At 36.2% G+C, this 25077-nt stretch overlaps 2 protein-coding genes and 1 pseudogene across 5 annotated transcripts; 2 read left to right on the top strand and 1 right to left on the bottom strand.

The window, feature by feature from the left end:
- The window catches only part of LOC107811172 (uncharacterized), a 29715-nt pseudogene extending 19342 nt beyond the window's left edge, over nucleotides 1–10373 (top strand).
- Nucleotides 10374–12011: 1638 nt separating this feature from the next.
- On the top strand, nucleotides 12012–17940 carry LOC107823183 (putative aldo-keto reductase 2). Of its 4 annotated transcripts, none has more exons than XM_075229205.1 (6): nucleotides 12012–12278; nucleotides 13290–13487; nucleotides 15878–16050; nucleotides 16130–16232; nucleotides 17050–17393; nucleotides 17711–17940. In XM_075229205.1, the coding sequence occupies exons 1-5, from the start codon at nucleotides 12051–12053 to the stop codon at nucleotides 17380–17382; spliced, it is 1035 nt and encodes a 344-aa protein (XP_075085306.1). In that variant the 5' UTR covers nucleotides 12012–12050; the 3' UTR covers nucleotides 17383–17393; nucleotides 17711–17940. The 4 variants fall into 4 exon arrangements, with proteins under 4 accessions (XP_075085306.1, XP_075085305.1, XP_075085304.1 ...); XM_075229204.1 differs by having other exon boundaries at nucleotides 17792–17929; XM_075229203.1 differs by lacking the exon at nucleotides 17711–17940 and having other exon boundaries at nucleotides 17050–17680.
- Nucleotides 17941–18186: 246 nt separating this feature from the next.
- On the bottom strand, nucleotides 18187–20449 carry LOC107823184 (oil body-associated protein 1A-like). Its single transcript, XM_016649781.2, has 3 exons — nucleotides 20238–20449; nucleotides 18980–19383; nucleotides 18187–18526 (listed from the first exon to the last, which is right to left on the bottom strand). Exons 1-3 carry the CDS (start codon nucleotides 20372–20374, stop codon nucleotides 18351–18353), a joined length of 717 nt encoding a protein of 238 aa, XP_016505267.2. The 5' UTR covers nucleotides 20375–20449; the 3' UTR covers nucleotides 18187–18350.
- Between the last annotated feature and the right edge of the window lie 4628 nt (nucleotides 20450–25077).

Here is a 25077-nt window from a genome sequence, read left to right as displayed (position 1 = left end):
CTAATAAGGAAAGATTAACAAATAAAATTCTAGTTGATTTTAAAGTTCTAACTTTAGGAAACTTAGCATAAATGGTAATTGAATGTTTATTCCTAAATATTAGGAAGACAACTTAAATTATAATTTTATCTAGTGTAAAGTCAATTTTTTAAGGGTAAAAAAGGCGAACGACATTTCGCTAAGAGCCTTCGTGCTTTTAATATAGTATAGATATAGATTATGAAAATTCCTTTTTGTTCTAGATACTAACAACTTTTTCTGGAGTTTGAAGTCTAATACTCGCCCCATCCCATTTTATATGATGCACTTTGACTTTTGCGTGTAGTCTAAGATATTGTGTGGCTATAATAATCTCACTAAGCGTAAATTGAGAAGTCGAAAGTTAAATTGTTTCTAAATATAAAATGGCGACGAAAAAGAAAAATAATCACATAAATTGGGACAAATAGAGCAAGCACTTTATCCAGCTTTAATTTAAGAAATAAATATGATTTTCCATTTTAATATATTTACCTAATTGAAGTTTCAAGATAGAGAAGAGAAAAAGTTTATGAGTCTTACTTGCCAAAGCAACAAAATATCGCAGAAATAACAGTAACCAGTCAATCACTTGGAAAATTCAGACTCCATTTTGGTTATGCGTTAACGTTTATTATTGAGCTTGGCTAGAAACAGCAAAAATTTTCTACTCTCTTTTTAGAAAGTGCAGTGATTGATTCTGTTGAGGTTTTTTATTTTTAAGATGAAATACTCTTAAAATGAGGGTGAATGGGAAATGGAGGGAAATGAAATTTTTGAGTAAAATTTTAAGTTTTTCCCTCTTGACAATGAGACATTGTCCCATATTGGAAGAGGAAAAGATTTTTGGTGGGTATATATATATAATTGCTCTTCTTGTAGCTCTTAAAGAGTTAAGAAGAAAGCAAGCCTCGCGCCGTCGTCGTCGCTTGCTCGCTCGGCTACGGCTACGGCTTCGGCTTTCGGTCAAATGATCGATTGATTGCATTTGTAACGGATATTTTCTAATCCGTGTATTGACCACCAGGCAGCCGCCTAATGCTCTTCCCACCAAACAAGTGCTTGCTCTACAAACAAGCTAGTGCATGCTCCACCATGGAGGATGGAGGGTCGTTCATCTTCAAAGCTGGCTGCTATATATATGTGCAGCAGCTGTTGAAGAAAGACACACACAATACACAAGACACAAAACTGAAATCGCTCAACAGATTTGGTTATACATTGCACTCCTTCCTCTCAGCATTTCCATACGATTTTCTGAGTTTCTACTCCTTCGTTCTGCATTGTTTTAACTTCAAACAAAGCAACTGTAAGTGTGATTTGCTACCGAACTTTGTGTTCGTTGAAACACTGGGGTTTGAAGTACCGCTACACCAGTGTGTGATTCGTTCTATCCTGGGAGGAAATAATCCATTACCTTGGGTACTAGGAGGGGATTAAATTCCTTAAGGAAACACTGTGAATTCAGTGGGCTCGAATTAATTACTGTTTAATTACGATAACTTATATTTTTCAGAATTATTATTTACAAATACAGCAATATTGGCGGGACTAACAATCTTAAGAAATTTAATATTTATTTCTGTATTTGTGTTATTCTTATTATTCTGCAAACTAAAACCTTTGTGGTTTTGTGTACTCCCGTTTTGGAGAGTAAAGCCTTCGTGGCGTTTTGTTGGAGATTAAAATCTACGTAATTTTTACTCCAGTGTGAAAACGTGTATTAAACGTTTGTTTGTGTCATTCTTTTACAGAAAAAATGACGACTGAAAGCGAAAACCAAGTTGTTCCGACGGTGACTGCCAACGCATCGACAAGCCGAACACCGGCGTTGGCACCGGCAGAAAAACCCGAAAAAAATTTCGGGATTGATTTCAAGCGCTGGCAGCAGAAGATGTTCTTCTACTTAACTACGTTATGTCTACAAAAGTTCATCAAGGAAGATGTTCCTGATCTGCCAGATAAAACTCTAGAGAATTAACGCTTTATCGGGATTGAAGCGTGGAAGCATTCTGATTTTTTATGCAAGAATTATATTCTTAGCGGACTGGATGATAATCTGTATAATGTAAACAGTGGCGTGGAGACATCAAAAGAATTATGGAATACGCTTGAAAAGAAATATAAAACTGAAGATGTCGGGATGAAGAAATTCGTTGCCGCAAAATTTCTGGACTACAAAATGGTAGATAGAAAGTTTGTTATTACCCAAGTTCAGGAATTACAAGTGATTATTCATGATCTACTTGCTGAAGGTCTTGTCATCAATGAAGAATTCCAAGTAGCAGCAATGATTGAGAAGTTGCCTCCATTGTGGAAGGACTTCAAAAATTATTTAAAACACAAACGAAAGGAAATGTCCCTTGAAAATTTCATTGTTCGATTGAGAATCGAAGAGGACAATAAAGCTGCTGAAAGGAGAGGCCGTGGAAATTCAACAATAATGGGAACAAATATTATTGAAGATAACAAAAAGAGGAAGAAGGCTTCTGGTCCGAAATATAACCCAAGCAAGAAGCAGTTCAGTGGAAACTGCTACAACTGTGGGAAAAACGGACACAAATCTACGGAGTGTCATGCTCTGAAGAAACACAAGAAAAGGGGTCAAGCAAACATGGTAGTAAATCATGATGATGTTGATAACTTGTGTGCCATGCTTTCTGAATGTAACTTGGTGGAAAATCCTAAACTGTGGTGGTTTGATTCAGGAGACACTCGCCATGTTTGTGCAGTTAGAGAAGCTTTTGCTACTTATGCTCCTGCTGGACCCGGAGAGACAACTTATATGGGAAATGCTTCAACAGCGAAAGTTGAAGGATATGGGAAGATATTTCTGAAAATGATTTCTGGCAAGGTCATGACTTTGAACAATATCCTTCATGTTCCCGAAATGAGAAAGAATTTAGTCTCTACTGGACTTCTTGTTAAGCACGGTTTTAAGTACGGTTTTGTGTCCGATAAGGTTGTCATAAGTAAGAATGAAATATTTGTAGGAAAAGGTTACCTAACCGAGGGCCTTTTCAATTTGAATGTAATAGTTGTGGAAAATAATAATAATATTTCAGCTTCTTCTTACTTACTTGAGTCAAATGATTTATGGCATGTACGTTTGGGTCATGTCAATTATAAAACCTTGCGGAAAATGATTAACTTGGAAGTACTGCCTAGGTTGAAATGCGAAAAATCAAAATGTCAAACATGTGTTGAATCTAAGTATGTTAAACATCCTTATAAGTCGAGCGCCCCATAGCAAAACACAATCCATTCCATATGAAAAATGGAAAGGAAGGAAGCCCAACTTGAATTATTTTAAAGTGTGGGGGTGTTTGGCAAAAGTGCAAGTTCCTAAACCCAAAAGGGTAAAGATAGGACCGAAAACCATTGATTGTGTTTTCATAGAATATGCGATAAATAGTAAAGTATATCGATTTCTGGTTCATAAATCAGAAAATCCCGACATTCATAATAATACGGTTATAGAATCAGATAATGCTGAGTTCTTTGAAAATATAAATCCGTATAAAAAGGAATGTGAGTCGTTTGGTGAAGGATCTAAACGACCTCGGGAAGAAACAAAAGAAAGTACATGTAATCAGGAGGATCCAAGAAGTAGTAAACGTCAACGAACGTCTACTTTATTTGGACTAGATTTTGTGACTTTCTTATTGGAAAATGAGCCTCAAATATTTAAAGAAGCTATGACTTCTTCGGAATTATTGTTTTGGAAAGAGGCAGTCAATAGTGAAATAGAATCCATATTGAACAACCATACATGGGAATTGGTTGATCTTCCTCCTGGAAATAAACCTTTGGGTTCTAAATGGATTTTTAAGAGAAAAATCAAATATGATGGCACTATTGATAAATTCAAGGCAAGACTCGTAGTCAAAGGGTATAGACAACGAGAAGGTCTAGACTACTTTGATACATACTCTTCAGTTACAAGAATTACGTCCATACGGATGTTAGTAGCATTAGCTGCAGTGTATGGTCTTGAAATTCTTTAAATGGATGTTAAGACGACCTTCTTAAATAGAGAGTTGGTGGAAGAAATTTACATGGAACAACCTAAAGGGTTTGTGGTTCCAGGTAAAGAAAAGAAGGTATGTAGACTTGTTAAGTCTCTTTACGGACTAAAACAAACACCCAAACAATGGCATGCAAAATTTAAATAAACAATGTTGTCAAATGGTTTTAAGATAAATGAATGTGATAAATGTGTGTACATTAAAAATATTCCAAATCACATAGTCATTGTTTGCCTATATGTGGATGATATGATGATAATGAGTAATGACATTGCCAACATAAATGCTACTAAGCGTATGCTCAATAGCAAGTTTGATATGAAAGACTTGGGAGTTGCTGATTTAATTCTGGAAATTAAGATCCATAAGACTCCTCAAGGTCTGGCATTGTCACAATCTCATTATATTAAGACAGTACTTGAAAAATTCAAGCATTTGGGCTTTAAAGTTGCAAAGACTCCAAATTGACGTGAATCTTGCATTAGCAAAGAACAAAGGCCAAAGCATATAACAATTGGATTATGCTCGTATGTTGGGATGCTTAATGTATATCATGAATTGTACACGACCAGATATAGCTTGTGCTATAAGTTAACTGAGTCGATATACGAGCAATCCAGGCCAATCTCATTGGATGGCAATGAAACGAGTTTTGGAATATTTAGAACATACCCAGAACTTTGACTTGCACTACAGTAAATTCCCTACGGTGATTGAGGGATACTGTGATGCAAATTGGATCACCGGTTCAATTGATTCTAAGTCCACGAGTGGATATGTATTCACTATTGGTGGAGGAGTGGTATCTTGGAAGTCATCCAAACAAACATGTATTGCCCGCTCTACAATGGAGGCTGAATTCTTAGCCTTAGATAAAGCCGGTGAAGAAGCTGAATGGCTTCGGAATTTCTTGGAAGACATTCCATTTTGGCCCAAACCGTTGGCACCAATATGCATACATTGTGATAGTCAAGCGGCAATTGGAAGGGCTGGGAGCGTTATGTATAACGGTAAATCTCGTCATATACGACGAAGACATAAAACCGTTAGGCAATTACTCTCTAGAGGAATTATCACGATTGACTATGTAAAGTCAAGTGATAATATGTCGGATCCACTTACAAAAGGCCTAACTAGAGAGGTAGTTGAGAAATCATCAAGGGGAATGGGGCTATGGCCGAGAACAAGTCATTGTGGCGGTAACTCTACCTAGAAGACTGGAGATCCCAAGATCTAGGTTCAAGGAGATCAAACAAAGTCATTAATGACGGTTCAACATTGTCAAATAAAATTTTAGTCCGTTCTCGTGATGAGACAATGTTCAGTACCAAGGATAAAACATTAAGGCTTTTTAATGATTTTTAAATTTGATACGGGGTATATCAAATAGTGTATCTACAGGATGACACGTTTAGGAATCACATATGTAAGTGTGAAGTGTTAGCCGCTTCAAGGAGAACTTTGTAAGGCCAGTTCTCTACGCACTTATGAAACTAGGCGGTGTTCATGGCTGAAACGAACACAACAATGAGAACCAAAGATGGTTAAGGGTTGATTGTGTGACTTATGGTTGTCTAGGTATACACCAAAGATCGACGGTTCAAAGATATCAAAACTACCGATTGACCGAGTATATCCGACATAAGTTTACTACGGAAAGTTCAAAGGGAAACCTACTTATCCAGATGCGATTAATCCTTGCTTGTAAATCACACAGTTTTTCCATGCATACTTCCGTGATATAGCCATTCCCCATTCATGTGGGGGATTGTTGAGGTTTTTGTTTTTAAGATGAAATAGTCTTAAAATGAGGGTAAATGGAAAATGGAGGGAAAATAAAAGTTTTGAGTAAAATTTTATGTTCCCCCTCTTGACAATGAGACATTGTCCCATATTGGAAGAGGAAAAGATTTTTGGTGGGTATATATATAATTGCTCTTCTTGTAGCTCTTAAAGAGTTAAGAAGAAAGCAAGCCTCGCGTCGTCGTCGTCGTCGTCGTCGCTCGCTTGGCTCGGCTTCGGCTACGGCTACCGCTTCGGCTTCGGATTCGGATTCGAATTTGGTCAAATGATCGATTGATTGATTAATTTTTTGGACTAAATTTATTTGTTAATAGTAAATATTAACGTAAGATTATCCGCATTTGTAACGGATATTTTCCAATCCGTGTATTGACTACCAGGCAGCCACCTAATGTTCTTCCCACCATGAATGTGCTTGCTCCACAAACAAGCTAGTGCATGCTCCACCATGGAGGATGGAGGGTCGTTCATCTTCAAAGTTGGCTGCTATATATATGTGCAGTAGCTGTTGAAGAAAGACACACACAATACACAAGACACAAAATTGAAATCGCTCAACAGATTTGGCTATACATTGCACTCCTTCCTCTCAGCATTTCCATACGATTTTCTGAGTTTCTACTCATTCGTTCTGCATTGTTTTAACTTCAAACAAAACAACTGTAAGTGTGATTTGCTACCGAATTTTGTGTTCGCTGAAACACTGGGGTTTGAAGTACCGTTACACCAGTGTGTGATTCGTTCTATCCTGGGAGGAAATAATCCATTACGTTGGGTGCTAGGAGGGGATTAAATTCCTTAAGGAAATACTGTGAATTCAGTGGGCTCGAATTAATTACTGTTTAATTACGATAACTTATATTTTGCAAAATTATTATTTATATAAACAACAATATTGGCGGGACTAACAGATTCAACTATGTGGGATGAGCTATTTTATTTGCGTGCACTTTTGTTATTACCGTATCGATATTTTCATGAAGACTTTCTGATGCGTTGTTTGCATTGTCAATCCACAAGACATAGTTAGAGTTGGACTTTTGTTCGACTAACAGTTCAGAAAAAGTGGTGTACAGAAATGTGGAATTTAAGCCAACACCTTGATATTTTTGTGATAAATTTATCTCAAAAAAGGTAGAGACATGATTCTCTACATAAAAGAAAAGCTTATCTATGCTAACTGTAATTTCATAAATGCTCCAAAAACAAGTTTCCTTCTGAAAACCTGGTTTCGGCCCCTTCTCCAGTGGAATTCAACCCACAAATCTGCCTTTGGTGCATCACCCAGTATACTCCTAAACCCTGTTGCAGTGGAAAGACTTCTTCTCTTTACGTCAAACTAACTTTGCTCTACACTCTGTCACCAACAAATGCTTTACGATGAAATCACATTACAGTCAACTGTAACAAAGGTTAGCGTCTCTGCATGGAAATCATTGTGGAGATCGGGGTTCGAAAGAGCTGGATTTTTTTGTATAGTCTACAGTGTGAGATGCTACTTTTTCAATAGACAATTTAAGGAGAAGAAGATGCATGATTGTTAGCTACTGTAATTTTTGAAGCATCACCAAGACGATACTAATCAACAACAACGACTAAAATCTCACTAGCTGAGTTTGGGAGGGTAGTGTGTGTAGACCTTACCCCTATCCCGAGGGGTAGAAAGGCGGTTTCCGATAGACCCTCGGCGCTCAAGACGATACTAATCATCTTCTATTAGTAAATAACTAATGTAAAACGTGGGGAGGAAAAGAGGGGTGGAGTTCTTGAGGCTTTATATGACATAAAACAGTAGAATCGGGCATTTCGTTTATTGTGCTTATCACTTATTGCTATTTTTTGTTATGATATCGTGTGGCATAGTATGTAGATAGGAGAAACTGGTTGAAGAGGGTAAAATCAAATATATAGGCCTATCTGAGGCTTGTGCAGCAACAATTAGAAGGGGGCATGCTGTGTATCCAATAACAGCTGTTCAGTTGGAGTGGTCTTTGTGGACCAGAGATCTGGAGGAAGAAATAGTCCGTACTCTATGTTACGCGGATTCTCCAAAATGCTTCCGCACTCGTGCTGGATCCTTAAAAAATACACTATTTTTGGAGGATCCGACACGCACCCAGCTACATTGTCGAAGAGTCCGAGCAACATAGTCCCTACTTGCAGGTAATGTGTCTCTTAGATTTCATTCTTTCAGATAGTATGAAGGTTCTTCTGAATAAGGCTTTTTTCAGAGAATTAGGAATTGGAATTGTCCCATATAGGAATTGGAATTCCCAGGTAATGTCCATATTTTGGATTCAATACTATAAGGTAGTGCTCGAGCATATGCTTTAGTTCTTGCCTCCTATTTTTGTTTTTTTATATAAGTTATCAAAGAATGCCTCCTATTCCGGATCAATATAATGTATTTCTACATTATTGAAAAATACTGGAGATCACAAAAGTTATAATTGGAAATATTAAAAAGAGGTGTTTAAAAGAAGTTGTCGTCAAAAGAAAACAGAGAAATTGTATGACTCCAACTAGTAAAAGAGTTTTTCCTTTTGGGATGTAAAGAGTACCATATATCACACTTTTTATACTTATAATTTTTTTAAATATTTAAACAAATCATTCAAATAAAAGCTGGTTGACTCTGTAGATAACATTGATGCCCTATTTTTTATTGGGAGGGAGTAATATTTAGTCATGCACATGAGTGTATCCCTTGAGCCATTTTGCTATTAGAGGATATTGTAGTTTGTTAGTGTCATTTAGCCATGGATTCATTTTCAAGCTCCAACCAGTCAAGCAGATGCAAAACCATGTTCCAAAGTTTGCCAACATATCCTTTTTGCTCAAAATCTCTTCTGATATAGCATGTTATAATTCAACGGACAAAACAGACGTAAAATATGGTTGATATACATTTGCTTTCACCATTTGCTTTTCCAGAATATACCAAGGTTCAAGCCTGAAAATTTTGAGCACAACAAGCAAATATTCGAGCAACTGAAAATAGCATCAAGAAAAAGATGCACCACATCACAACTTGCATTGGCTTGGGTTCTTCACAAAGGAGATTACATATGCCCCATACCTGGTACCACCAAGATTGAGAACCTCAACGAAAATATTGAAGCCGTATCTGTAAAACTAACAGCAAATGAGATAGAAGAGCTGGAGTCATGTGCTGCTGCTGATATGGTCAAAGGTGAAAGACATGCATTCATGTGGGTCAGGGGCAGATTTAGGGGCGGAAGGGTGTTCACCCGAAACCCCTTCGTCGAAAAATTACATTGTATATGTAAGACAAAATCTGTTTTTTACCTCTATATATTATGTTTTGAATCCCCTTGTCACAACCCAAAAGCATAATTTAGTTGGCAAGGAGGTTCAAAACCTTTGTAAGGTCATTAGTTTTATTCCACTTTAGCTATAACCCTTTTAACTTTTTTCTTTTTTTAACCCCCTTAGCGGTAATCCTACCTCCACCACCGATGTGGGCAACTTAGATAAATTCTGAGACTCCACCAGTGTCCTCCTGGAAAGCTGAATAATAATGTTTGACGCGCAATGGTGGATGGAGCCTAGTTCATTGAGTTCAACATAACCAAGTATTTGCACTTAAAGTATAAATATATATGTAAAAATTTACTAAAATTTCAGCTAATTTGAAATTATGGTGCCATGATTTTGAATGTGCGATTTAATGGTAAAAACTTATAGGTTGAACTCATTTAATTTAAACTATAGTTTCGCTTCTGTATTGATGGGAACGGTACCATCTTGTCTTGTTTCTACAAAGTACTTCGGTCCACTTTAAGTGATTCTTTGGCCTCTTTTTTATGCTCCATTTGTTTTTTGATTTTTTCAAATAGTAAGAAGGGATTTTTTTTTTTGATTTTTTCACAACAAATATTGTACAAGGAATATGTAAAGTCTTTTACTTAAAAGAGAAAATGACCCTCTATAACCCCTCAAAATTTTAATAGCTCATATTTTTTTTCTATTGACACGAAATGTACCTCCGGCCCAAATATATTACTTATAATAGCCCGAAATGTCTATTTTGTATATTTTTATATAGTGGCAGTCTATTTTGTAAAATTTGTTGTATAGTGACAATCTATTTTGTATATTTTTTGTATAGTGATACACTATTTTGTATATATTTTGTACGGTGACAGTCAATTTAGTACTCCTATATGTTTTGTACAGCAACAATCTATTTTGTATATATTTTGTATAGTGACAATCTATTTTGTATATTTTTTGTATAATGATAGTCTATTTTGTATAGTAACAGTCTATTTTGTATAATTTTTATATAGTGACAGTCTATTTTGTATATATTTTGCATGATAACAGTCTATTGTATAAAAATTATTTAGTGACAGCCTATTTTATATAATTATATGTATAGATTGTCTCCTTTGACTAGAAAAAGATTCAAGAGTTCAGATTATGTTCCATAAATTTATGTTTTTGTTTGTTGGATTTTGTTTTCTCCTCTTTTCTTGGTGGCAGGGTGGTCGTAGGTAGGTGGCACATAATGATTGTTGATAGATTGGACCATTACTGTGTGATTGTTATCCATAAAGAATTTGTTAAATACACAAGTTTGATAGAATTTATCAGTTGCAAAGAGTTTAATATAGAAAATGGCACATTTAGCTTATACTCCTATTTATCTACATTACTAAAAAATAAGTTAAAAGAATTATTACACAAAAAAATTAAAATAAATAAAGTAAACGTAATATTTAAAACTAGTATAAGGGATGTCAATCTTTGAAATTATCCTAACAGTAAATTATAATTTTGTATAAGAAAGTTGAGGCTCGGGGCCGCATGGTGGTTAACATAATTTATTTGTTTTTGACTACAAGTTGTAATGTGTATTTATGGGCTAGCGGTTGTTTATAGTTTTTGCCGAGCGGCTATCTTTATCAAAAGCTCTTACTTAAACTCTTGCAAATAAGTTTAGTAAAAAGCATTTCAATTTAAAATCGAGTTTTAAATTGCTCAAGTTTAATAAACTATGCATTGTATATTAAGAAAAGGAAAAAATTTCACATAAGAACAACTCGACTTCTTACTTTTAAATTTTATAGCCCATATTTTAATTTACAACCAACTAACCCAAAAATAATAGGTTAAGATTCAACATCCAACTCCAATAGGTTCTCAAAATTACTATTTAATTTTTAAAAAAGATTGCTTAAGATTTTAAGTTAATTTTCAAATCAGTAACTGTGACTCAAATATTAGTTCAACATACCACATTCATTTGGGTGGTGAAAATTAGATTTTTATCAAGCTTAAATATGTGGGTTTAAATTCTGAATTTGATTTTGTGAGAAATTTGGAGTGGGTGTTATTTAGACTTGTTAGAAATAGTATAAGGAGGTTGTATATAAAATTGAAGTCATTTAATGGAGATTTGGAACTGATTCTGAACAAGAATTGCAACTGAAAATCGTGGAATAAGTTCGTCTACAAACGCTTGTATAGAAGTGTATAATAGTGTATATAATGTGTTTACACACTTATATTATACATAATTATATAAAAAATTGACTTCGTCTTCTCCCTTGCGTCTTTTCTGAAATTTAATTCAAATGTTGCTCAAATCTACTTCAAATTTAAATTTTGAACTCCTTTTGATATTTTCAACCAATTGAAACAACACTCGATCCAAACTACTAACAAACTCAAAATATCTTATTTTCGAAAGCAAAGCTTTGAATGACCTTCAATGGTGGACTTCTACTCTTTAATTTTCTTACATTGCAACTAGGTGGCATAGGGAGAGAATAAAAAAATACACGGCCACTTGAAACATATGTAGAAGATGTGAGAAGGAGAAAGAATGAAAGCAATGGTTGTGAGAACACAGATTTAACTCCATAGCTTTTAGAAGCAATGGTTGTAAAAACACAAATTTTGAATTTGCTAGTACTTTCAAAATATGTACAATATGGATTAAGTCGGATAAAACTTAAAAACATGAGTCATTTTTTGTTATGGTGTGAAAATACTCAAATGTACTACTTGAGGGCAAATTACCAGAAACAAAAAACTTCAGGAGTCTAATTGCAGCATCCCTCAAGCTTTATGAACTTATAATGCAATTTACTTACCTGTCAAAGCCTTTTCTATTTATAAAGACCACAACTTCATTTTAAGAGCTTAACTATTTTCAGACAGCCGGAGAAGATGGAGAGAACGACGCCGTTACAAGTACCGAGAATTAAGCTAGGTTCACAAGGTCTAGAAGTTTCCAGAATCGGGCTGGGCTGTATGAGTATGTCGGGCAACTACGGCCCGCCCAAGCCCGAGCCCGAAATGATCAAAGTACTCCATCACGCAATTGATACTGGAGTCACTTTCCTCGATACTTCTGATATCTATGGACCTCTCACCAATGAAATCCTCATTGGCAAGGTGATTAAAACTTTTTTCATTTGAATATTGTAAATACTGCATGAATTAGTTGTACTTTATGCTTAATTAGCTGTACGTTTTGTGTTGTTATAGATGTTATGGTATTTTAATTGTTCGCTAAGCGAAAATGACAGCTTTTTCCTTGATAATGGTGGTATATGGAAGCTTCTTTATATATACAGAACCTGCATATATTAATTTGTACTTCCTGCTTACCTTGTTGTACCTTTGTGTTGCTGTAGTAGCAGTTATGGTATTTTAATTGTTCACTAAGAAAAAGTGAAGTTTTACGGTTAATTCTCTTAATTCTAAGGTTATATTGAAAAAAGAGTGATCTTAAGTTTTTATTGTTCCTTACTAAATTTTAAATGAAATTTATTCACTAATTCTCTTGAAAAAGTATGAAACTTTTTTGTTAAATTTCTAAGGAAGATTTTGCATTCTGGATTTCTCTTTTAGACTTTAATTTAATATTAGCAGTTTTAGATTATTTGACATTAGAGTATGTAAAAATATACTCTTTTTTTCTTTTATGACCGTGGTGTTCGCTTCAGCTCACACGCCTTGACTATTTCACCGGATACCAACTACTACCTCGTTTCAATTTAGATGAGTCAGTTTGACTCGACACGGAGTTTAAGAAAAAAAAAAGACTTTTGAAACTTGTGGTCTTAAAAGCTTAATTGGTAAATGCTTTGTGGGACCATAACATTTGTGTGGTTATAAAAGCTTCTCATTAAGGGTAAAATGGGTAAAATAAAGAATTTAATGGTGAATTATTGCCAAATTTAGAAGTGTGTCATTTATTTTGAAACAGACTAAAAAGGAAAGTATCCCATCTAATTTGAAAGGAGGGAGTAGTATTTCTTGCCTCCACTGGGATTCGAACCTAATACCTCATGATTGTTCTTCTTGTGCCTGCTTGAATACGTGTCCTCATATGTCTATGATTTATATATGCTGACAGAGTTTTATAGGTATGTTCATGTTAAAGTACCCAATTGTGTGTAGGCTATTAAAGGAATGAGAGAGAAAGTACAAATAGCTACCAAGTTCGGTATATGTTTTGAAGATGGGAAAAGGGGCATTTGTGGTGAACCTGCATATGTAAGGGCTTGTTGTGAGGCCAGCTTGAAGAGACTGGACATCGACTGCATTGATCTGTATTATATTCATCGCATTGATACTCAGTTGCCAATTGAAGTCACAGTATGGCATCTTTGCTCCAAAGTTTTGTTTCTGTAGTGTATTTCATCACTTTTAGCAAATAGTCAAATCAAATGATTTGTATGATGAGGTGCTTGTTATTTTAATTATGGTTATAGGCAGAATGCCGTGGTCATTTCTTGATCACTTCATATAAAGGGCGAATCTACAAATTGGTGCATTCTTATATTTTGTTTGGTTGAGAAGATCCAATTGTTGTTAAAGAAACACTGTAATTATTTTCACGATTTATAAAATATATTCATGCTGTGCATCAAGTTGATATACTAGTCACATATTCATGAAGATTTTGGGATGCTACCATTATTCATCCACTAGATATTTCAGGTAGATTTTTATTAGATTAATAGCAAGCATAAAATCCATGGGAAGTGTTGGAAGGGACAAGGTAGACCTAACATCAAGAAGAAGGAAGTTGTATTGAACAGCTTACAATCCCTCGAAATCCATATGGATTTGACAAAGAGTAGAACACATGGAAGCAGAAGATCCGTATAGACAATACCACCTAGTTAGGGAAATGTTTGGTCATGGTACACTTACATTATTTATCAAAAGATGTGGTACACTTACCTTAGGTGTAGGTTTTGACAAAGTTCTTTTATATTGTCTTGGAGATTTGTATGTCATTAGAAAGTGTAGAGAACTCCTATTTTTTCTTAAAAAACAAAATTTGAGTTTTGGATTGAAGTTGGTCGAAGTGGAGCGGAACTATTGACAAGTCATGTGGCTGACTCCTACTAGTTTGAGTTTAGGTATAACTGTTGTTTTTGTTGTCGTTGTTTGTTTAATTGCAAACATGAAGTCTGGCCAAGGGAGTGAATGGAACCGGAGGAGCCAAAACATGCTTCACCTTGACTGAACGAAAAAAAAGCATACAAATAAAGAGAGCAAAACCTCCATGCTGAACTTTAGGATGTGATATAATCTGATTGATATGGGAAAGCATAATAGATTGTTTAGTTGTTTTCAAATCTCTTTGGAAGAACTCTCTCTGATGAAGGATTGTCACAAACTCACTGTAGATTGGTGAATCCCATGTTACCACTGGTAAGTTCCTGAGATGAGTTAGTGTCCTGTTGCCACCCCAAGAAGGGGGACTTACCAAGAACAGGTTGTTAGAACAAATGAATTGGACGCTAGGATCTTATCTTATGGTGACCAACTCTGCCTGTAGAATTACTCAAAGTTAGGTAGCTCAAAGCTTGAGTGCATGACCTGCTCTAGCAACAAGTCCAAGTACTTGAACTCCACCTGGTCTTAAAATATCTGATCGCAAAAGCGGCTACAATCTTGAAATGATTATTCCCTATAAAATCTATTCTAGGAGTTGTCTCCTCTAAAGTTTCCCTATATACAGATGTGCTTATAAATAGAGGGAATATAGGATTTGCTAAAGCTGAATGAAGACCATTAGGACCTTAGTGTGTCTACTTCTTTGTGTCCTACTAGCATCTTTTTACTCTCTTAGGTTCCCAGGATCTATGTTGCACGGGCTCTCCAAAATGATGCCGCACCCGTGTCGGATCCTCCAAAATTACACTATTTTTGGAGGATCCGACACGCACCCGGCAACATTTTCGGAGAGTCTGAGCACATAGCCCAAGATTAGTCAAGCACAAAGGTAAAAATTGCTCGGGTCACTTCCACTTTTTGGTTTACATTCAACACCACTCATCCCAGGAAGGTCCGATGTACATTACCTGAATAAAAAAGCGCTGCCACATATATTGAGGAATCCCTTCCTACTTACTAATCTAGACAGATTACTGGCCTTTTCGTTTTTACTGCAAATAGATTTGTAGTCCTTATTGCAGATTTACCTTGCACAGTCTAAAAATTAACATCAGATAAATCCTGTTTTGTTGGTCATAGACTATAGAGTCAACATTATTTGTCCAAGTTTGCCTTCCAAAAATACCAAAATGGCTCTGTTGGTAGCTCCGTGCTTGTTTTATGTGACACTCCTTCTGAGGTTTATGCTACTCTTCCATTTTGGCTTCTTTTTGTTTTACGAACTTTTTCTTTAATAACTCGTTGTACGAATTTCATCAATTTGTGATAAACTCTTTCACAGCAAGTCATTTCTGAAATACTTATAATTGGAATTTCAAGACTCAGGTTATCCCAACATTTTTGAAGTTTATACCTAGTTAAATAAGTAGTGTCATTTCATAATAGTTTCTAGGTTTATCATTTTGGCATCCGTCTCCTGTGATTTATGCAATTACCTAATGTAATAGTTACAATATTATCTATGTCATGCACCTGTAATCTGGATCGTGGCACATGATGATGCGGAACCTGCACTATCATTTCCATATTTACCAATTATTATATATGTTCTAATACTGCTTGCATTATGTTGTAAGATGGGAGAACTGAAGAAACTCGTTGAAGAGGGAAAAATCAAATATATAGGTCTATCAGAGGCTTGTGCATCAACAATCAGAAGGGCCCATGCTGTTCATCCAATAACAGCTGTCCAGATGGAATGGTCTTTGTGGACTAGAGATCTAGAGGAAGAAGTAGTTCCTACTTGCAGGTGACATATCTTTTAGGTCAATCCCCTTGCATCAAATTACTAGCAAATCAGTGTCTGTTCTGATACTTATCATGTTCAGACAACTTGGCATAGGGGTCGTCCCTTATAGTCCTCTTGGACGAGGATTCTTCTCAGCAGGCGCAAAGTTGATTGAAAACCTGTCTGAGGATGACTTTCGCAAGGTTAGACCACATAAATTATTGTCCTATGATATCATGTAAACTGTTGACTGCTTTTGCTTATCTGTTCATAGGCATTGTTACATTGTCTTTACAAAGTTGAATGGTTGTAGTGGGCTTCTTTAACTCCAAGCCTTCCATTGGAGAAATTGACTTGAGCATCAACTTGATGATTGTAGTTGCATTTAATATAGTATCTTCTTATCTTTTTGTGCCTTGATTTTTAAGGAGATTCTCAAACTGCTCCGTGAGGTTAAAGCTTTTGGCTAATCATGCCCACAAAATGCCTCGTCCTCAGAGCACCTTTCATTTATGGTGATAGATGACCATGCCAGCGCTCAATACTTAACATGCAGAGTAGTAGAAAAATCTTCAAGGAAATTTCTATGGACAGCTTCTCTAGGAATAGCTTAATGAAATAAAGCAGTTTTCCCCAAATTAACGTATCAAAAAAATAATGACCATAATATAAAGAAGTTTTCTTAACAATTCTTGTATTATTATGAGAATCTGATAGGTTGAGAAACATGCCAGTGTCTTTGAATCAAACTAGTGTTATGCTCCTAAACTTTCAACTCGCCCTTTCCTTGAAAGATGTCTTAAGACGCAACTGGTTTGGCACACAACCACCTGTTCTTGCTCCCTGACGTAATAAAGCCAGTTTCGTATAATTTGGTGTGTGAGGCTTCATATAGTCGATTCAACTTATTTGGGACTAAGGAATAGTAGTTGTTGTTGAATGTTGCATCAATGAATTGTTTCAAATCTATTTCACCTGCATTGTTAATTTTATTATTTTACTCTCGTGTTTGCTTTCTAGAATTTCCCTAGGTTCAGGCCGGAAAATTTTGAGCTTAACAAGCAAGTATTTGAGAAACTGAATCTAATGGCTGCAAGAAAAGGATGCACCCCTTCACAGTTAGCATTGGCTTGGGTTCTTCACCAAGGAGATGATGTATGCCCTATACCAGGCACTACCAAGATTGAGAACTTCAACGAAAACGTTGGTGCCTTATCTGTAAAGTTAACAGCCGAAGACATAAAAGAGCTCGAGTCGTATGCCTCTGTTGTCAAAGGTGAAAGACATCTCTACATGTCATCAACATGGATAAATTCAGAGACTCCGCCATTGTCCTCCTGGAAAACTGAGTAGGGGTTTAACAGGTGACATCTATTGGCTTTTGTAGGATATTCTGGACACACATGCACTGCATATATTTTACGGAAACTTGCCTGTTACCAACGCCTTTATGCTCCATGATATTTTCGAAAAAACTTGCTTATATCTCGTCGTTCAATAATGTGGGAAGCTTATAATGCCCCGTTTTCTGATTCCGGAGATAGTTGCTGTACTCATAGATCAATCTGATATCATGAGATTATATGGGAGAATATACATGTGTATGGGACTCTGTATATGTATTAATCATAAAAAAATAAACATTAAAGCAGCTTATCACTTCCCCTATTCCTTTTGATAGATTGCTTCTGCTCGGAGAAATCCATGTTGACCTTTAGACCCGTCTACAAAATCAGTCTTGGTTGGTTCCACCTCTTTGCAGGCGATGATGACTCCAGCAGCTCTCTTTAGGAGGCATCCGCAGCTCTCTTTAGGAGGCATCCGCCCCAGATAAACTACCCACCTCGCAGTGTTCCGCCTCTCCCCCGAATGGTCGGTGCAGCGGTTTAGACATCCTTAGATGAAAGAGTGATCTTTCAAGATTGGTCGTTGTATGTCACCACCGACTTATGCTCAAGTGATATCGGTCACACAAACCAAAACACAGGAATTAGAAAAGATAGCAGCACTTCAATGATCTTTGTACTCCATAGTTTCAAAGGAACTATGAAAAACCATCAGTACCCCAATGATCTTTGTACTGGCAATTTAATCGATAAATGTTTCCTCTAAAAAAGGAAAAATCCAAAGTGAAAACAAAAACAAGAGAAGCCAATATCACACAACCAACTGGTAATACACAGTAGAACTCGTTTGCAACTTTTCATAGCTATACACTATTAGTTAGTGTTTGATTACAAAAACAAAAACATGCATTTATTCTTTTATCCACTTATACTATCTACATAGGCTTATATATTATTAGTCCTACCATCAAAGGATTAAACAAAAACTCTAGGAACAGATTCCACAGGCTTGCAATCAACTTCTCTCAACACAGTTTGAATCCCTTTGCTTCCCGCATTTGCAAGTGGATGTATTCCATGAGCTAGCCCTTCCATATTTGCCCTCTTCTCTCTTTCTTCAGCAAATGATACTCCATAACGTTTCTCCATATCTGTACATATTTATACAATCAGATTAAGGAACAATTTTCTATAAATTTATGAAAGCGCTTTCCCTGAGCCGAGGATCATCCATCAGAAACAACCTCTCAACCAAGGGGAAGAAACAACCTCTCAGATAGAGATAAGGTAAGATAGGACTAAGGTATACATATACTCTAGCCTGCGCATACCCATCGCACTGGCTGAGTGGTGTCACACTAGCTAAGTATGTTGTTGTAATTTTCTCTAAATCTACATGATAAAATATTACGTAGTAAATACAATGTTAAAAATAAATATTTACACAATCAAATTATTAATAAAGTAATTCTTAAAGTGTAAAAATATTAAAAATATACAAATAATGCTTGTTGTACATTAACTAAAATATAATTTAATCCATTTCGTACGAGCTATCTATAAATAATGCTACGTATAGTTAATAATAAGAAGTTTTCCTTTACCTTGAGCAAGATTCTCATAGAGCTGACCATCTCTAGTAAGAGCCATCATAACTTGAGGAATTCCCAAAGGAAGTGTATCACCTCTATCTACCTGCCAAAAATGTATCACTTTCCCATAGGTTTTTGCAACTTTTTCAAGATCTTGTCGTTGAATCGGACCAGGAACGCCAGGCATGAATAGAACACCACTCTTCACCTCGAACTCGTGGGAATGCCAGAATTTCTTTTCATCATCTGGTAATGTTAAGAACAGTTCTTCTGAGACAATGTACTCGAGCCCGATCAGCCGGCCATCGGCGTCTGGTCTGTCGTAGATGAGACACTGCCTGAATTCTTCGTTTTGGTGACCGCACAAGTGGTGCGCCTCGACTTGTCGAGTCATGTCATGTCCATAGAAATGGAACCTGAAAATATAGATGCGTGTTGTACAAATTAACCAAGCAACTTTGAAATTCAACACACGAAATTAATCAACAGCATACACAGCAATTAAAACAAAGATCTGATTTCAAATAAATAAAAACAGTCAACAATAAGTGAATTATTACATCCTAGAAGGTAGATCCTTCCTCCTCCCCACCCCCACACAACGGCCCAATAAAAAAAAATGAACGCGAATTATAAGTAAGAATGTTTTCTAAGGTGTAGTTAAAAGATAAAGAAAATACTCCAAATAATTCCAATTTACATGACACTCGTACGACTTAGAACATCAATAGAGTTCTAAACATTTATAATTGAAATGAATTTTAAATATTCTAAATTGTTAACTATGGCCACTTATATTAGGTTTTGTTTAATACCTAAATATGTCTATGTTCAAATTCATTCTATAAAATAACAAAGAATTTATTGAATATGTTTAATTATGCATCTAGTACTTCCACCGTTTCAAATTAGATGAGTCTGTCCTAAAATAAACGTCACATTTTTTAATTTGAAAATAACTCTTCATTTTACCTATTTACCCTTATTTTACCTATTTACCCTTAATGAGAAATTTTTATAACGCACACAAATATCGTGATCTCACAAAGTTTTTATCCCTTAAGCTTTTAAATCTGAAGACTTAAAAGTTTCAAAAGTCTTTCTTTTCTCTTTTTCTTAAACTCCGAGTTTAAGAACAAAATGAAAATAAATTGAAAACGGAGGGAGTAACTAAAACGAAAACGAACTATAGGTTTGATGAATCACCACCCCATAAACTCGCCTCTGTAAATAAAATGATTAAGAGAAATATAAGTAAAAGAAATCTAACGCGCAAAGGTGCTGATGAATCTTGTTTATAGGACCAAAGCCTTGAATTGTAGCAGTTGCTGTTTCAAGAATTGCTGTTCCTGTCTTCGTTGGTTCACCTGGAACTTCTGGATGAGTTGATACATGTTTACCTTCCATTTTTTCTTTCTACTTTTTGCTGAAACCCTAAAATGAGTGAAATATAGTGATATAATTCTTCTGCTATGTTGATTTCTTCTGTTTTTAAGGTGCTTATAGATAGGAAGATTAGTTGCATGCAGATTTACACGTGGCAATATACGTGGCAAAAGAGCCTGTGTTTTGTTTGATTTCGTTTTGTAACGTGGGAGTTTTAGGTGGCATTTGTTTGGATAAATATTGATTGCCAAATTAGCTGGCTCTTTCTAGTTCTGACTTGTTCTAGAACTACAAGTGTGACAAAAGCTACTTCAGGTTTGTTCCTTTGAGAAAATCCAACAAATTTCAGACCGATCAAATTAGTGTTTAGATCACTGCGGTTGATGTTGGTTGCATGCAGTTAAAAGGCCTTTGAGAAGAATGGGCTAGGCCTACCTAAGAGTACGTGAGTTTTAGGTGAAAATAGGACGGGCTATCCAGTTTTCAGACCGATAATTAAAAAATAGGCAACGTTTAATTTACTGTAACACGGAAAGTTCCAGCATAATATATTGGAAATTGGGGCACCTGTGTATGAACTTCCAGCATATTATGCTGGAACTCCAACACACGAAAAGTTCCAGCATAATATACTAGAGATTGGAGTACCTGTGTATGAACTTTCAGCATATTATGGTGAACCAGTATATTATAGTGGAACTCCAATATATTATGCTCCGGATTTTAAACAGTATTTTCGTTATGACTATTTTTCAATTATCACTTATAAATCTGTCTATTTTTAAATTTCACTCGTCGACGTTGGCCGCAGTTAAAGGCCTTTGAGAAGAATGGGCTAGGCCTACATCTATATGTGAGATTTATTTACTTGTGTGGATAGATTTTTTGGAACAAGAAATTAAATACTATGTACTTGTAGCCCATGATATAATAATAATTAATCGGAGCTCACTTTAGAGATAATAAATAATATATGTGTAGTTTTAGATAATACATAAGTAATCTATGATTTCATCAAGATCTCCCACTTTATAAAAAAATAATTATGTTAATAACTGATAACCGATCAACTAGAGAGATACATGGGCGATTTTTAGGTAACACATCGGCAATCTATGGTTTATACTATGATCTCCCACTTCATTAAAAATATTATTCTAGTAATAACTAATAAGTGATCAACCAGAGATCACTTAGGCTATCATAAATAATATATGGGCAATTTCTAGATAACGCACAGGCGATCTATGATTCACTAGCATCTTTCACTTTATAAAAAATAATCATAGTAATAACTAATAAGGAATCAACCGGAGATCACTTAAACCATCATAAATGATACATGAGCGATTTTTAGATAATACATAGACGATTTATAATTTTATTACGATCTCCACCTTATAAAATAATAGCATAGTAATACCTAATTAGAAGTAGGAATATAATTTGTATTAGATTCCTACTTAGGCCACTTATTAGAAGTAGGAATATAATTTGTATTACTTTATTAGAGTGAGTTATGCATAATTTATTATAGTTCAATTTGTTCTATTAGTTGATAAGTCTATAACAACAACAATAACAACATACCTAGTATTATCCCATATCGTGGGGTTTAGGGAGGGTAGTGTGTACGCAGACCTTACCCCTACCTTATAAGGATAGAGAGGATGTTTCTAATAGTCCCTCGGCTCAGGATATTATAAGTACCACATTAATGAAAATATAGGCAAAAAGGGTAGTATCAAAAAGCCATATAAAAGCAGAATAAAATAACAAGACACTAAAGTGATCAACAATGAAAGAAAACATCGGTTAGTCATAAAACCTACTACCAACAGAAAATGAGACTGCATGCCAATACGAATGTTATGAACACTCTACACTACCTACTCTACTACCCTAATTCTTGACCTCCAAACCTTCCTATCAAGGGTCATATCCTCGGTCAGCTGAAGCTGCGCCATGTCTTGCCTAATCACCTCTCCCACCTCTTCTTTGGCCTACCTCTACTTCTCCGTAGGCCCTGCAATGTCAACCTCTCACACCTCCTCACCGGGATGTCTGTGATCTTCCTCTTCACATGACCAAACCACCTAAGCCGCTCTTCCCGCATCTTGTCCTCAATAGAGGCCACACCCATCTTATAGCGAATAACCTCATTCCTGATCCTATCTAACCTGGTGTGCCCGCACATCTCTTCTGGACATGAGCAATCTTGACATGCCAACACTCATCCCCATACAACATCGTTGGTCTGACCACCACTCCATAGAACTTACCCTTAAGTTTTGGTGGCACCTTCTTGTCACACAAAACACCGGAAGCGAGTTTCCATTTCATCCATCCCGCCCCAATATGATGTGCGACATCTTCATCAATCTCCCCATCCCCTTGAATAATAGACCTGAGGTATTTAAAACTCCCTCTCCTAGAGATGACCTGCAAGTCCAGCCTCACCTCCCCTTCCCCTCCTAGAGTCTTGCCACTGAACTTACACCCCAAGTATTCTGTCTTGGTCCTGCTCAACTTGAAACCTTTAGATTTCAGGGTCTACCTCCATACCTCTAATTGCGCGTTCACACTATCTCGCGTCTCGTCAATCAATACAATATCATCTGCAAATAGATGCACCACGGCACCTCCCCTTGGATGTGGTGCGTCAACACGTCCATCACCAGAGCAAACAAAAACGGGCTGAGTGTTGAGCCCTGATGCAACCAAATCATAACCGAAAAATGGTCCGAGTCCCCCCCTCCCCCCCACCGTCCTCACTCGAGTCTTTACTCCATCATACATGTCGTTAATCTCCCTAATGTAGGCAACAGGTACACCTATAGCCTCCCAACATCTCCACAAAACCTCCATCGGAACTTTATCGTACACCTTTTTTAAGTCGATGAACACCATATGCAAGTCATTCTCTCTCTCCCTATACTGTTCCATCAACCTCCTAACAAGGTGGATAGCTTCTATAGTCGAACTCCACGGCATAAACCCTATATGCAGAGGTTGTCACGCCCCAAACTCGGGGAGCGCGACCGACGCTCAACCGAGAGAACCCGGTCGAGCAAGCCTGTTAGATTACCTTCTACCCAAACTCATCTATGGGGTGTTCATTCCCATTAGCAGCTTCTAGGGGTGTTCAAAATCGAATCGAAACCGAAACTTAATGGTTTATTGGTATCGGTTTAACGATTTAACGGACGGGGAACGGATTAAAATTTTTTTATTAACGGCTTATCGGTTTGGGGGCGGATTATTCAATTTTCTTAACGGATAATCTGTTAACCCGTTAAGAATATATATATATATATATATATATATATATATATATATATATATATATATATATATATATATATATATAAAATTTATTTTTATCCATATATATATATATTAAATAATCAAAAACCCTTCTTCCACTTCCAGTACTCTATCTATTACTAATTTACTATTAGACATTTAGTTATAATTTACTATTCCAGTTAGTTACTATTAGATAATTTTGATGTCATGTGTTATACCCAGTGTTCTCTTCTATTTCTTCTGATAGTTATAAGTTGTTAATAGGCTCATCCCCAGAGATGATTCTACTGGGAAATACGCTGGAATGTAGCTCTATATTTCTTCTATTTAGCTCTCTTCTTAGGTGCCATATTCTATAGACTCGAATGTAGTCTGTTGAGCATATGAATTTTATTTTGAGTCACAGCGGTCAGCAAACAATCCGATAAACCGCCCGATAACTGTCCGATAAGAGCTAAACCGATACCAATCCGCCCGATATCTTATCGGATGGCTAGCGGATTAATACATTTAAAAGCCGATAACCGATAAGCCAAACCGTTAAGAGTAAATAACCGCCCAATCCGCCCAATAAGCATCCCTAGCAGCTTCATTCATAATTTCTAAAATATTACGAGTTTATAAAATTAATGTAAAATATGATTTTCAAATACCAACATTTTTAATTCAATTCCCAATATCAACCACAACCCACAACCTGTCTATGGAGCCTTTAAGTACAATAGGAGAGTAATATGGAAATGTCGGCAACAAGGCCCCGGCTATGCCTCAAAACACAGTACATGAGAAACAAAAGATACATTACCCTGAAATGAAGTGGGGCTCACCAAATAAGTTGAAAAGAGTGTACTGCTATCGCCGATCAATGCCGCCTGCTGTAGAACCACATGCATCCATTAAAGATGTAGCGCCCCCGGCAAAAGGGGCGTTAGTACTGTCGAATAGCACTAGTATGTATAGCTAAAAATCCTTTTTCAAAATAGAATGCCTATATAAGAAAAGGCAACACATAGAAACAGTAAGTAACAATCCACAATATCCAAATGTCCAGTTAAAATATATATATTTTCAAAATACGAACTTCATATACAATTTTTGGTTGGGAGATCATTAGCACTGATATACCACCGTCTTTGTTAGCTCGGAGTTTGATCATGCCCGATCGGCTAGGCCATCTCCCCACGAACAGTGTGGTTTGACAAGTGATGCGAAAGAAAGTTGTTATCAAGAGTAGTACCACCATGTGCGCAACATGGCGTCCGATCTCCACCCGATCAGCTAGGTCACCTTCCCACATATGTCGTGTTGGTTGACTTTTTCAATCAACAGTTGTTACTAATTTCATCCCAATTAAGGGGAATAATATCACAATTTCTCCAATATTTTAATTTCATCCCAAATAAGGGGAATAATCA

This window comes from Nicotiana tabacum, chromosome 14 (genome assembly GCF_000715075.1).
Source record: "Nicotiana tabacum cultivar K326 chromosome 14, ASM71507v2, whole genome shotgun sequence".
NCBI lineage: Eukaryota > Viridiplantae > Streptophyta > Magnoliopsida > Solanales > Solanaceae > Nicotiana > Nicotiana tabacum.
This window is presented reverse-complemented; position numbering and strand designations above follow the sequence as displayed.